Genomic DNA, 14937 nt, shown 5'->3' with positions numbered 1-14937 from the left:
CATAACCCTCAAATTGTAAAGCTTTTGCCAAGAATATACCCAAGCAGTTAGTATAATTAGAGGAACCTGTGTTTTTGGTTCTCTGACACAGCTTTGATGAAAAGTGTAATACATAAGGCACATTGCATTAAACAAATATTTATTAATAATGAAAATACACCTACTAAACAACACACAGCAAATAGAACATCCAAATTACTCTATTTCCAAACAAGGCATTCCAGAGGCCTATATTCTGACCACCGAGAAAAACCCTAGACTGCTACCAAGTATTCAAATCCTCTATAACACATGTACAGTAGAGATAAATCTGCCTTCTAAACCAACAGAATATGACTTACAGTTAAACCTCTCCCGATATAAACCCCAATGCTACAAAGTGAATTTGAAAAATTCACCCACTAACAAGGAATAAGTTGTTTTTAATCAAGGGATTCTCTATACAAAAATCAGTTTCCCAAAAAGAACAGAATGACAAGCTCTCTTAACAAGTCAAGTACTTAACTAGAACCTGGTTGTTTCAGATGATCTGGACAAGAAGATCCCATCTGGCACTTCTTTGTCTTTGTCCTCTGTGATACTCTCTCCATTAAGGTTTTTTTTTTTGTCTCCTTCTGTCTTTTTTATGATTTTTTCTGAATTGTTGATGACACTTCACCCAGAACTTAAGTAATTAACAAAGTGGAACAGATTTCTCCTTATAGGTAGCACAGGGAATCTTTACATAAATGCCACCCAAGGATAAGGGAGGTTAAATGGTTCAGGAAACCATCCTACACCTTAGCCACCCTTGAAGCAGTGGAAAATCCTCACCCCGTCAAAAGTCAACACAGAAATGATCAGGGCTATTACTAAACTGAATGAGTCTTCAACAGACTTCACTCAACCTAAAGACTGGGTATACAGTTGGGAAAAATGTTTTTCCAGAATCTCACCCAGATATCTTTTAGAACTCACTGCCAAGTGTGACTGTGAGGGTTTTTCAGACAACCTCTGACTCTTCCCTGAGTGCTTTTAGGGGAAGCTGGTTTCCCCAAGTGTGGCCAATTCCCAAATTCTCTTGTTGGAGTGTTAGGAATGTTTGCCCTGGACAACCGCAACACCACCTCCTGCTGGTTCAACCTTGTTACTATAAGTCTGGCTCTTCCACCCTGCTACACCAAGACAAACCAGAGATTCTTACTTTGAAGCTGCGGAGAACTTCAGATGTATACTCTAGCCAGGTGTTAATCATGGTATCTACAAAACAGTATCACACGATTTGCACATAGTGAAGCACCTTAAACATCAATAAGGTTGTTTTGATAGAGGTTATAATACATATAGCTGGAGCTATTCTCAGGAGATACAAATTCTTAGTTATTTTCAGATTGAATTAATATTAATGTGGCAAATCAGTTGACTCGGAGTGAGGATGAGAGAGTGAGCAGACAGAAGGCGAGCTGCAGCAGTAAGGAGAGGACTTTATTGCCCTTTTGTATATAGAAGTGCGGTGGGGGAATGTGGGATATGGAAGACAGAGCTCACAGCTGCAAGGTAACCTCTAGAATCCCGTGAGGGAAAAAGAGAGCTAATGCCATGCCTCGGGGTCCCCTCTTATATACTGTAACTCTTATGGAAGGAAAGGGGAACTGCTGCTGGGAAGGGGTCGAAGGACGATGGTCCAGTCCACTGCCGGGGAGGCTACACTAACTTATTTACATTACCCATTTAAAATGTGTTCTTTTTTCCCAGGCCTGTTGTGAATTGATTGAAGGTCATATACTGTAAACAAGAACATTTGGAAATTTCTGATGATGTGTCCAACACTGGCACAGCTGCAGACCCTCTGTTCTTCCCTTCAGGCAGGCCCAACCACCCTCTATTTCCTCACTTTCTCACTCTGTTTCACCACCCTCTCTGAGGCCTCAGGTACACAGAGCAAGAGTACAGTGTGCTCTGTTCAGGGGTTCCCAAAACTCGCACAGCTTCCCATACATCCAGAGGCCAAGCTGTTTGTAAACTTATGTCTACAATGAAATCAATACCAGTTAGAATACTAAGAGAACTAAGGATGTATTTGTTGCAAGCTACAACAATAACTGTGTCTTTTGTATTAGAGTACATTTTGGAATGTTAGCCCTTCATCTATAAAAAAGCTCACAACAAACAAACAATAGCTGAACATATTACAGTTTTTTCTTATATAACTAACACTGATATCTCATGTCACCTCTGGTCCAGAAAGCAACTCCTATATCATGGCAGCAACACATCCATAACCTTGTAAAGGAATTACCCACGCAACTTGGCCGTCCAGGATCTGAGGTGTAGCTCAGGACAGCGTTGATACTGTATATCTTCTTCAAGCTGCCTGAAGTGTAGTGAGCCAACAGGCCTAATGCCCAGCACAATCTGGTTCTACTAAGAACTCCTAGCCATGGAGTTCTCACTTTCTCCCTTTTTTTTCACTTCAGCCTAAATGCACACTGAATCTCTTACTTCCCACAAAGACATCATAAACTCCAATGGAAATGGCTATTTCAATGGCTAGTCCAGCTGCAGGTGATCTCTGCTTGTTAGCATTCTCATGTGGAGCGTCAGAGAGATGAAATTGTTCTCTGCCACCCACATCTGGTGACCTCAATTTTTGACACTTTATTACAATATGTCTAGCCACAATTTTAGTTCATGAGAAGTGACGGCAGCCGAAAGCTTGGGAGAAATTAAAATCATTTGTTGAGATGTGGAGATTTGGCGTAACCCACTTGGCTGAGGGCCGACCTCCCAGCCGTTGGACGGGGAGGATAGGACCCCCCAAAAGAACCAAGCGGGACCCCCAGTCACCAGTGCAGAAAAAAACAAAACAAAAACAAAAACCAAATGATTATTAAACTAATTCAGCCGAGGAGAGAAAGTGCCTGCTTGAGGGTACTGGGGTTAGTTTTGACGTATGCATGATAAGCCTCGGAGGACCAACGGCCGAGTTGCTTGATTAGATACTTGAGTATGCCTTGGCGAGCGGCAGAGGACGCGGCCCCTGATCTGAAGGAGTGCCCAGAGAATTGTTCAGGAGGGTATCCGGCGGTTAGAAGGATGTCGTAGAGGTGAGAGAGGAACCAGTTGCGGGTCACGATACGGTCCTTCTCGTCAGAGGGTCAGTAGGCAAAGCTCCGGCAGCGGTGCGAAGATGTGCGTAATGGGATAGAGGCTCGTACGGGCTTACGTATGAACAGAGTTTGAAATAATAGATGAGAGCGCCAGACCCGAGTTGGTCGGTTTTGCTTTTCTTGAGATAGAAGGTCAGTGTATCGGAAGATAAGATGGAGATGTCGGATAAACAGGGTTGAGAATAGGGATCAAAGGATGTGGAAGCAGCGGTAATTTCAGGGCATCTTAGGAAGCCGAAGAAGGCTAACAAGAATAAAGATTCGAGAGTGCGGTCGACCCAGGGTGAGTGGTAACCCGACCTGAGAATGTAGATGCAGGATTCAAGGATGTCCGAAGTAAGTGCTGCGCGTTGGTTCGGAAGTGGTTTTTCAAGCCGCTGAAAGCCTTTAAGCAGGAGACTAATTTGAGGGTGGATAAGGGAGGGACAGGTCGTGCCGGAAAGGAGTTTATAGAAGAAGTGGATGCCGCACAGGTATACTTTGGTGGTGGATGCTCATACCTTGAGTGAGTTTCTACAATAGCAAACGAAGGATGATACAGTGAGAATATCGAAAGAAGGGAATTTTATGTTCGTTGAGAGGTGGAAGGATTGGAAGCCCTTCCAGGCAGTCCAGTAAGAGTTGAGATTCAAGGGGCAATCCCTAAGAGGATAGTTTGCTGGGCCAGCTGGACATAGTGATGGAAAGGATGATTCAGAGGAACGTGAGTTCCGAATAGGGAGGTACCGTGCATGGGTTCGGTCTTGCATCAGTTCCTGAATTTCTGAAATTGAAAGCGAGAGAAAGAGTCAGCTATCTCATTAAGGTGACCTGGAATGTGAGCAGCTACGAGGACGAATTGATGTGTGAGAGAAATCCATTCATGAAATTTCATGATAGATCGGGATGAAGACCTTCCTTTGTTGATTATATGGACTACTGCATAGTTGTCCGAATGGATAAAGACGGATTTTTGTTTCCAATTGTGGCCCCAAAGAGAAGCTGCAACGACAATTGGAAATATTTTGAACAGGGCCGATGACTGGTCGGCGAGAGGGATCGAAGAGAGTTCAGGAGGCCAAGGGGCCGCAAACCACTGGCCTTTGTAATAGCCTCCAAAACTGACTGAGGGGGCTGCGTCTGTGAAAAGCTGGATATCCTCGGCATCGGAGAGGAGGTCATCGTAGAAGAGAGATATGCCATTCCAGTTGGCCAAGAAAAGCTGCCAGAGCCTGAGCTCGGATTTGCAGTTGGCTGAAAGGCTTACGTGGTGCTGATAAGAGGACACGGAAGAGGCGAGGTCGAGAAGGTAGGAGATGAATGACCGTCCTTGGGGAATGATACGCATGGTGTAATTGAGGTAGCCGTGCAGAGAGAGAAGTTCCCTCTTTGTGCAAGATTTGGCGGAAGAATAGGTAGAGATATACGTCTGGATCCTGTCGATCTTGTCGCGAGGCAGGGAGGCAGAGAAATTGATGGAATTGAGGGTGATCCCGAGGAATTGGATTATATGAGAGGGACCGGTTGTTTTGTCTGTGGCGAGAGGTACCCCTAGTTTCCCGAAAACGGAAGTAAGTGTGGAAGAGGCTCTTGCGGGTGGGGAGTGAGGAAAATGGTAAGGAAATCGTCGTGAAGGTGGACGAGAAAAGGAAGCCTATAGTTATTTAAGAGGATCCAGCAGAGAGCTTCGGCTAAGGTATCAAAAATTTTTGGGCTACTCCTGCATCCGAAAGTAAGGGCGGACTGCAAAGAAAAACTTGTTCCGCCAATGAACTCCAAAGAGGTGCCAGAAGTCTGGATCGAGAGGCATAACTTTAAAGGCACTGGAGATGTCGGCCTTAGCGAGCCAGGCGCCCGGACCTGCGATTGTGATGAGAGAAATGGCATGGTCGATTGTGGCATAGTGGAGGGAGAAGTCTGAACTGGGAATAAGGCTACACTTGCCACGGGGGAGTTATGGGGGGCTGACAAGTCGATTATAAGGCGTTTTTTTTACCGGAATACTTACGGACCGCTATACCGATGGGATTGATGCGGTATACGGGGAATGGGGGAGAGTCAAGTGGGCCGATCATGAAACCATTCTCGACTTCAGATGCTAACAAGGAATCAACGGACTGGGGATCGGCGGTGGCAGATTGCAAATTTTTGCAAAAGACGGGGGAAGAAGGAAGTGTGCACAGGCCTGGTGAGAATCTGAAGGAAAGGCCGTCGAGTAAGTTGTGGGTGGAAGAGGGGTCGGGGTGACGGAGCAGTTCGGAAGCAAGAGCGGGGATATCGATTGGGGTAGACAAAAAAGCCAGTAGTCATTTGGGAACGCTGAAGGTGGAGCGAGCATGGAAAGGCCGGCGGGGGCAGGCGGAGCGAGCGTGAGCTTCGCCGCAGAAGCTGCAAATGTGGAGGAAGCGACAAAGGGAAGAGGTGCATGTTGAGGAATTGAAGTTGTTGCAAATTTGTTGACCTCTGATCATCACGATGGGGCGATCGCGAACGTCTCTGGACCGGGAAGGTTTGAAGAAGACCTGGCGGGAGAATTGATGCTGAGGGGGAGAAGGGGCAGAGTCGGGGTTGGGCTTGTGGACTGTATTTGGACAAAGATTTGATGGATGTGTCCAAGAGGAACAGAAATCGCAGGAAAGAGCTCTGATGCCGGCGAAAGTGCGGCAGTAAAGCTCAATGTCGAGAGCTCCCCAGTAGGTGCGCTGGTTCCATTGGATTAGGCGGGCAGCGGCCTTGGCCGAGAACTGCTTGTGGTAGTCGTAAAACAGGGAGCCCTCGAAACGGACAAATAGATCGAGGATGATGTGCATGTAATCGTCAAGTTCCTGATGACGTTCAGGAAAGGCGGAGCACATGATGTCGAGAAAAATGCTGAAAGCCAAGCAGAAGTCGGAAATTCGAAGGACTGAAGCAGAGTGAGGGTCAGAAGATTTGAGAGTAACTGAAATCGAGCCGCAGTCGACTGTTCTGGAATCGGAGTTGTAAGTGGAGGAAGAGAGAAGGTGAGCTAGATTGATGTCTGCACCTCGTAGATTTGCTGCTGGAGTGAAAAGGAAATGGGAGGAGGACTAAACTTTAGTGCGTTAGGAGGAGCTGGGAGAGGAACAGCTGTTCGGAGAGAAAAGTCCTTAGTTAAAGGGAGATTGGAATCCAGGGCCGAAGGCATGTGATGACTGATGCCGTGTTGGACACCGGGGATGGGAGAGGATGAGGAGGGAAGAAGAGAGGAAAGCAGATTGTGGTAGGAGGGTTAGACAGATCTGGGGCCTGAAGCTCATGCTTGGGATATGGATGCCGAAGGCTGTTGAGGAGGAATTGAAGCAGGGGCAAAGGCTGCGTGAAGGACTGAGGAGGCTGCCGAGTCGTCTTGGACGCCAGGGGGTGGGGGAGGATAAGAGCCACCTGCTGGCTGGGCTGGGGGTCGTTTACTGGATGGCCTTTGGGCCGTGGAGACCGCAGCAGGGGCCGAAAGAAAAGAAACCGGGGCCGAAGGCACCAAGCTGGCGGAGCTTGAGCCGTGTTGGACGCCGGAGGTAGAGACAGAAGAGAGTGCAGAAATTAGATTAAGCAGAGAATGGGGTTGGGGAGGGGCGTGAGTCTGGGGCCTTAGACCCGGCAGCAAGGAGTTTAGGGAAAGAGGCTGGGCGGAAGAAGCTAGGTGCTGTTGTTCAGCAGAGGAATGGATTGGTTGGGGAAGACACACACAGACACAGATATATCAGGACAAGACAAGACAGAAGACGCGACAGGCAGAGGCGCGGACGGACTCGGGGTCCTCACGTTGGGATGAGTGGCGGCGGCGCGGGTGGTGTCATCGGAGGGCGCCGGGGGAAGCTGTGTGGCTGATGTTTCCTTTGTGTAGACTGCGGTTAAGTACAGGGAAAACAGGGCTTTTTTGGAAGCGTTTCTTTTAAAACGGACTCCATGCTACGGTCCAGTTGGAAATCGCAAGAGATGATCCAGGAGAAGGGGGAGCCGATGTGCGTGAAGCGCGGCGGCTGGGACATCCTCGAGAGAAGCGGGGGTTATTTGGAGACTTTGCCGTGGAGGGACGGGAAGGCTGGGTTTGTGGTGAGAGAGGGACTACGACGGCAGAACGCAGTCTTCGGCGAGGAGTTGAATCTTGTGAGGACTGGCTGGGAAATGAGCGGCGCTGATGTGGCAAGGCGGGTGAAGGAGGCGATGAGACGGAGGTGAGGGGAGCGGGGGGGGGGAAGACTGGACAAGAGGGGTAGGAGAGTCTGCTGTGCTGCAGAAAAGGTCTTCATTGGAGCAGCGAATTTGCAGATCCATGAGAAGGGAGCATGGATTCGAGCTAGGCGAAAACGAACCATGCAGAAAACGAACAAGGAAGAGGAGAGGGTGACATTTGATATGTATGGTGACCGGTTGCTTACGTCAGGATTAGTGGGAATTGCGGCAGCTGTGTCGAATGAGCTCGGCTGCTTTCATTCCTCCCGAACTTTAATTAAAAACTCCATTTAAGTTTTTGTGGTTTTAAGTGTTTTTCTTTTTACTCGAATGTTCTAGTTTATAGTAAATTAATTAATACAAAGAATTAGTTAAACACTGATAACTTCATTTGGAGTTTAGACAAGAATTTTGAGGAACATTACAACCTAGGGATAATTTCTGCTTACTTCTATGAAAATTCTTTGAAGTGACCTAAAAGCAGACAATCTCCTGGACAGATGTGCTGAAGAAAGATTTTTCAGAGTGATCTATCAAATGGTTTGGAAGATTTTTCATGTAGAGTTCATAAGTGTGGCAAGCCCCTAATTAAATAGGTTAAATATTAATTTAAGGATAAATGTTTAACCCATAGCACAGCTAGGTACCAGGTTTTAAATACATGCTGACTTTACTTTATCCCAGACAGTTAAAACTTCAAAGATAACACAGCTGAACCCTGGAGTTCAGTGCCTGTATGATCCTAATATCTCCTGATTCTACTGTACTGTATGTGCCAACAAATATTTTCCATCATAGGGTAAAGTAAAAACATTGTCAAGATGGCTACACGTGTTATAATTATTTCTCTTAATAATTAAACTGATCTGAAATTGAAGTTTATTTTTTGTGTCATAGGTTATTATTTGGTTATTGAAAAATATATAAAAGAATTAATCTAGTGCAATACTGTAGGTCCTCACGAAAAGATGACTTAACTGGATAAGAAAGGGCTTCTGCTCTTTATTTTCCTTTGTTGCTCTTTGAAGGCCCAGAGGAATTCTGCTTCCCCAAATAATCTGTGGAAAGGCTCCTACTGTACTGTATATAATGACTCTTAAATGAAGTGAATTAATATAGAAAACCTTATATAAAAATGTTGCCGACCACAGTGGTTCTTCAAAACACACAAAAGCATACAGAAAGCATGTAATAAAAGAGCTTTATTGAATCAAATCATCCACAATGGTCAGTACAATGATAAACATAAATCTTGGTCACAAAAGTCCGCAGGTGAGCTTCTGGGAAAATACTGCTATTCCTGACATGTTCTTATGATCCACCAAAAAGATACCACCAGCTGGGTGGTTCTTCAAGTTTCTAAAATAGAGATTAAAGATAGCAGGTAATAAAAAGACATTACGTACTTTTTGATAATTCAAGAAAAACTAAAAAAAACATTACACGTATTGGCACAAAAAAGCCATTTTAATTATTTGTTTTTGTTTAGTTTTTCAGGCATTCTATGATTATGACATATAAGCACAATTGAAATATTGATATTTTTAGGCCACTTTCTTTCTTTCTTTTCTTCTTAAATACAGTCCTTTTTCACATAAATATCTCATTGAAGAGTGTCTTAGTGATTCACAGACATCAAACTACTAACAAATCAGGAGGCATTAAACATACTGAGAAAAATCTGGATTTCAATCATTAAGTGTAAAAGCAAGTAAAACACCAAGTATGACAGGTCTGGGTTTAAAAACAAGATTAAGACAAATATTTTTCATATCTGGACATATTACCAGGTGTAATGATGATTTTAGTACTTGCTTGTCATGTGTTTCATGATTGTCAGTAAAGGTTCAATTTGTTGAATACTGGCAATCACGTGTAATTGTTCTGATCATACCTTTTATGTTTAGAAAATGTGATACTGTACATGATTAAAATACACTAGGCATCAGGGTATGTCATATTTGTGTTGAAGATAATATTTAAAACAAAAAATATGCACACCTTATTCAATGTCAAAACATTCACAGTTGAAATAATTTACTCCAGAGATGGCTTTTAAGCTACTTTTTTGAAGGATTTACCTTGCGCTCTTCTGGGTCTGTAACTTCTTCACAGGTCACTACTACAGCGCTTGCTTCTCCTGGCTTAGCCCTCACAACCATGACAAGACCTGTGCACTTCTTTAAAGACTGCAAAAGAGAAAGAGGAAATGCCCACTGTTTACTGCTATAGGACTTGAGAAGTGTTTAAGGGCTGTACTATCTCTTGGTAGTTATCTGGATGAACTGAATGCGATGTGTTTTGCAAAAGAACAAAGATGTTATCAATGACCTGCTTTGCAAATCACCCAGAGAGTAGCAAAATAATAAATACTGTGCGCCTAATAACATATTGATTTCAGTTTAGTTTCCCCAAATTGATTTCACTAAATAGCAGGAATTAACATTATACCATTTTAGAAGTTAGTTGTAGGGTGCACAAAGAAAACATATTATATCAGGGGTACAGTATTTTTGGCTATAGTGAAGAATGAAGCACAGCTAGAGCTCACCCCATTTTCCTTGAAGTCACATTCTTCCTTTCCATAATCCACAAGTTTGGGGCACACAGTCTCCTTCAAAATGAATCTTATAGTATACTCGGTTCCAGAGCCATCACCAGGAATGAACATTGACTGAAAAAGAGAGAAAACCATGACACATCCTGCATAAGAGTCATGTAAATCATTCTGCTGACCACCTTCCCGTTTTAACAATTTCAGCTCTCAGTTACTCAAATGAAGCCTTAATTGACTGAATAATTGGACAACTTTGAACTGTTTTATGGCTTTTAAATCTACAACATGTTAGAGGCAGCCTTTCAAGTATTACATTTCATTAAAAAAAATCCCAAACTTAAGAGAAGAAAATGCAAGCTTGCCAATATTCTGTTCCATTCTGTTCCAAACAAGAATCTTATTAGTTTAATGAAGGCTTCAGTTTGGTCATTAAGCACAGCTGAAAAAAAAACACAGTAGGTACTTTTATGTGGTTCTCCAAGATCAGGAGAGTGAACCCCTGCCTTAAGGTACAACCTTTTTGGTAGCATAAACAAAAAGGCTACTGTTATTAAATGTTTTAATATGCTTCAGTGCTTTGATCAAAGTTAATTGTTGTTGTCTTTATGTACAGACTGTTTTAGAATTCACTTCCAGGCAAAAACAATCTGAGACTTGGACAATACTGACTTACCATTCCCTTTAGAGGAGCTACTTTGGGAGGTTTGAAAGCATTAGTCTCCACACTTTCCTGGTTGTAATGAGCTGTCGCTGCTGAGAGAGCATCCGTGTAGCTGAAGGTCTTCTTTGCTAGAGACACAGTGGCCACAGCAGCCATGCAGAGCAGCAGCAGATATTCAACTGAAGTTCTCATCTTGTCAGTGAGCTCTTTACTCTCAGATGGTGTTTATAATCTGCCCCAGACAGCAGACAGCCTTTTGAATGTTCTGAAATTGTGCAACACACTGCAGAACATGGTGGATGTTTGCCTTTGAGGAATTTAGGAAACTTTATTTTGGGGGAATTGTGTCATGATATGACTTCAAGTTTCAAACTTTCCAGTAAATTTGAAAACAAGATGAAGGAGGCAGTACTAAAGCAAATCAATAACTTGCTCAATGGCACACTGATTGTAACAGTAGACAGTCATGGAAAGGAGTAGAGAGTGTTTATGTATCGTGCCCCTCAAAGTAAATATTGATTTTGGCCTTCAAAAATATCAATTTCTTAATCTTGTAAAGATACAGTATGTTCTTTGTGCCAGTCAGAGAGATGTGAGTCCGTGAACAGCCCATTCAGAGAGGGAGTGCAATGGTCAGTGATAACACGACCAGAAGTACACAATAAAACTCCTACAGCATTTCCTCATGATGGTAAGCACTAAGGTGACCTCTTGCTCTTTTAAATTTCTACATTTGTGTGATTATTGCTACAGTCACTCCTAAGCTCTCCTGAGAGCTGGGTTTCTTATTTTCTCCTTCATTGTTCAGATTGCTTTACTTACTGTTTTTCTTCTATATTTTACCCCTTTCCCTTTTCCTTGTATTTCATTTCCACTGTCATACTATGAGCAAACTTCCTACTTGGGATAACACTTGGATGAAAAAATCAGAACCCTGCAGTCTTAATGGCCTGGACTGCCAATTTTCACGATTGTAGTCCCTCCTCCTTAAGGGCGCTCCGGCTCTTTTCACTTCGGACCTAATTTTGTGCACCAGCCCCTTGTACCAGCCTCATTTCCATTCCCCTTAAAAGCCAGACACTCAGTCAGGTCCGGGCTCTGCATCTGATTCCCATATCGTGCCAGCCTGGGACCTGGAATCGCCTGGCTCCATTATGTTTTTAACCTTCTGTTTCTGCTCCTGTTCCCCCTGCCGGTTCCGACACAGCTCCTGGTTTTAACCCATCTGTTCCTGATGGATCGCCTTGCTTTGGACTTTGCCCATTTTTTGGATTCCCTGTCTGGATTACTTTTGCATTGTTTGCCTTGGCCACACCACCCCTGTGCACCAGCACACCATGGACACGCCCCCCTGTCCTCATTCCTGTCTCCTGCATGACTTTTTCCCCAGTGTTTCCTCACATTTCCCCTAATTGTGTCGTCCGCATAGGGTCCGGAAAGAACTGTCCGTTACACCAATTCCAATATCCATCCATCCATTTTCTAAAACACTTAATCCTGGTCAGGATGACAGGGAGCAGGGGCAAATCCCAGTTAGCAAGCTACCAGTCCAGTACTGTAGGTTAACTGGAGCACCCAGAAGACACCAATGCAAAGACAGAGAGAGCATACTAATACCATGCAGATAGTACCCCAGGACTTAAACCCAGGATTCCATTGTTGTGAGACATTTATGCTATGCACTGCACCATAATGCTGCCATAAACACCAACACTTTCCTTAAAACACTGACTAGACCTTGATCAGCTGCCCTTAGTGTCAAAAACAATGTCATTATAAGGAATAATCAGCACAGGACAGCTTTCTTGGCCTTGAGTACACCAATTATGACATTGTCTCAACTCTTAGTTTATCAACATTAGGAATCCTCCACTATGCTCTTGATGGTAATCCCCTAAGCATTTTAGCACATTCTGCTGAGAACAGTTTTATCGACCTTGAGAGTGGCTCCTACTTACACAGAATGGTCTCCAACTCACTAGATATCACCCCGCACAATCTGCAGTAATTCTGACTCTCTCAAGTGTGGTCTGTAAGTCCTTCCGACATAAGACCCAAATAGATAAGAAATAGAATAAATTAACTCTTTTTATTCTTGGATGTGACAAAATACATAAATAAGAATAATGTGCAATTTATAAATATAAATCTCTTCACATGGCACAATGTTCTGAAAAAATGAATACTCCTGCAAGCTGCACTTTGCTTGCAGTGATTACCTCATTGAAATCTGACATTAATTCCTTTTTATGTATCATTTCTAAAATGTGTGATTGATGTTCCTTAAACAGCACATCTATAAGCCATTGTTGTTAATTTATTTGATGGTTTGGGTGCAGATGTATACTATATACACCAAAAAAATGACAAAGCAGGTGTTTTTTTCTTAATCCAGTTGATTAAATACATTTCCTTGCTAAAAGTAATAATGACAGGGAAAGTTTTACCATTTTAAAAGACAGACCAAGAAGGAAAACTGTAGAAAACTTTCTTATTTAACATGATAAATACCACAGGGAAACAAGATAATAATCATTAATAATAATAAATAATTGGTTACACTTATATAGCACTTTTCTGGACACTCCACTCAAAGCGCTTTACAGGTAATGGGGACTCCCCTCCACCACCACCTATATGCAGTATCCACCTGGATTATGGGACAGCAGCCATAGTGCGCCAGAATGCTCACCACACATCAGCTATCAGTGGGGAGGAGAGCAGAGTAATGTAGCCAATTCATAGATGGGGATTATTAGGAGGCCATGAGTGGTGAGGGCCAATGGGAAATTTGGTCAGGACGCCGGGGTTACACACCTACTCTTTTCGAGAAACCCCCTGGGATTTTTAATGACCACAGAGAGTCAGGACCTCTGTTTTACATCTCATCCAAAGGACGGCGCCTGTTTACAGTATAGTGTCCCCATCACTATACTGGGGCATTAGGACCCACATAGACCGCAGGGTGAGCACCCCCTGCTAGCCCCACTAACACCTCTTCCAGCAGCAACCCCAGGAGGTTTCCCATCCAGGTACTGACCAGGCTCATACCTACTTAGCTTCAGTGGGCTGCCAGTTGTGAGTTGCAGAGTGATATGGCTGCTAGCGAATCATGATTCTGTTATAGTAAACGAGTGAAATTTGCAAATAACACCAACAAATGAAGACATGTAAAACTGAGACATTTAAAGTAGACAGTGTGGTGTATTGCATGCATATAACAGCAGAAGATATAAATAAAACGTACACTAGGTTTTTATGCTGACACATTAATTGTTCTCCTCTAGAAATTGTGGGACCGAAATAAAACAGGTTAATTGTATTGTATGATATGTAGATAAAAGTGGAAGGTTTTTAAATAAGCAATGCCGTGTTCATTTTATAATCCAGAAGTATGACTGTATACAAAGGATTGTGTACAGTTTTTGTCACCATGTTTGGTTAATTATGGCTCAATTTTAACTTAAAATGAAGATATCAACAGAATGTAAATAGCTTTTAAACACATAAAACATGTTTGTATTGTTGCATTTTTAAATAGTTAATTCTATTTCCTATACTTAGTTTGATTAAACATTACATTAATTTTAAAGGGCTGGAAGTAAAAATGACTTTAGGGGTGCACTGATAGTAGCCTGCTTCTCACCAATGTCTGACAGGCCAACAGGAATTTGGAGTGTTGTTTATGTGATCTTAATACTTTAACTGCTGTGGTAGTTTTTTTAATATGTATGTTGAAATAACTGATTGTGATTTCATAATTCCTGTAAATTTTAATATACTGTATGCATTTAAATGTTCTGGTTAACAGAACAAATTGCCTGATTAGGACATGAATACATGGTTCTTACTTACAGTAAAAAGCGTAATAATTACATTTAGGTTTGAGATAAAAGATTATTATGAATCTAAAGTATAACATTTCACCATTTATTTCTGGGTACCACCCTCCATTTCTTCACTTTCTCACTCTGTTTCACCACCCTCTCTGAGGCCTCAGGTACACAGAGCAAGAGTACAGTGTGCTCTGTTCACAGCTTCCCAAAACTCAGCAGTTACTTTTAGTACAATAATACATCTTTTTTTGAAAGCAATAAACTTAATATCAATTAGAATGCTAAGAGAACTAAGGGTGTATTTGTGGCGAAGATCAACAATAACAGTGTCTTTTACATTAGAGTGCATTTTGGAAAGTTAGCCCTTCATCTATAAAAAAGCTCACAACAAACAAACAATAGCTGAACATATTACAGTTTTTCTTATATAACTAACACTGATATCTCATGTCACCTCTGGTCCAGAAAGCAACTCCTATATCATGGCAGCAACACATCCATAACCTTGTAAAGGAATTACCCACGCAACTTGGTGTACCTCAGGAAAGCGCTGATATATCTTCT

The 14937-nt window shown here is 42.8% G+C and overlaps 1 protein-coding gene and 1 pseudogene across 1 annotated transcript; both read right to left on the bottom strand.

Moving 5' to 3' along the window:
* Positions 1 to 3842: 3842 nt before the first annotated feature.
* Positions 3843 to 5117, bottom strand: LOC102693229 (uncharacterized; annotated as a pseudogene).
* Positions 5118 to 8503: 3386 nt separating this feature from the next.
* On the bottom strand, positions 8504 to 10780 carry LOC107078213 (cathelicidin-2-like). Its single transcript, XM_069191192.1, has 4 exons — positions 10550 to 10780; positions 9871 to 9993; positions 9401 to 9508; positions 8504 to 8678 (listed from the first exon to the last, which is right to left on the bottom strand). Exons 1-4 carry the CDS (start codon positions 10727 to 10729, stop codon positions 8631 to 8633), a joined length of 459 nt encoding a protein of 152 aa, XP_069047293.1. The 5' UTR covers positions 10730 to 10780; the 3' UTR covers positions 8504 to 8630.
* Between the last annotated feature and the right edge of the window lie 4157 nt (positions 10781 to 14937).

Source organism: Lepisosteus oculatus, chromosome 6 (assembly GCF_040954835.1).
Source record: "Lepisosteus oculatus isolate fLepOcu1 chromosome 6, fLepOcu1.hap2, whole genome shotgun sequence".
Taxonomy (NCBI): domain Eukaryota; kingdom Metazoa; phylum Chordata; class Actinopteri; order Semionotiformes; family Lepisosteidae; genus Lepisosteus; species Lepisosteus oculatus.
This window is presented reverse-complemented; position numbering and strand designations above follow the sequence as displayed.

Bases quoted from the DNA above. Each gene is read 5' to 3' on its own strand.
- LOC107078213 (XM_069191192.1), bottom strand. From the start codon at position 10,729: ATGAGAACTTCAGTTGAATATCTGCTGCTGCTCTGCATGGCTGCTGTG. The intron at 9,994-10,549 runs GTAAGTCAGTAT...TCTCTTTTTCAG, and splicing joins TAGCTCCTCTAAAGGGAATG to TCAATGTTCATTCCTGGTGA. The intron at 8,679-9,400 runs GTAAATCCTTCA...TCTCTATTTTAG, and splicing joins CAGACCCAGAAGAGCGCAAG to AAACTTGAAGAACCACCCAG.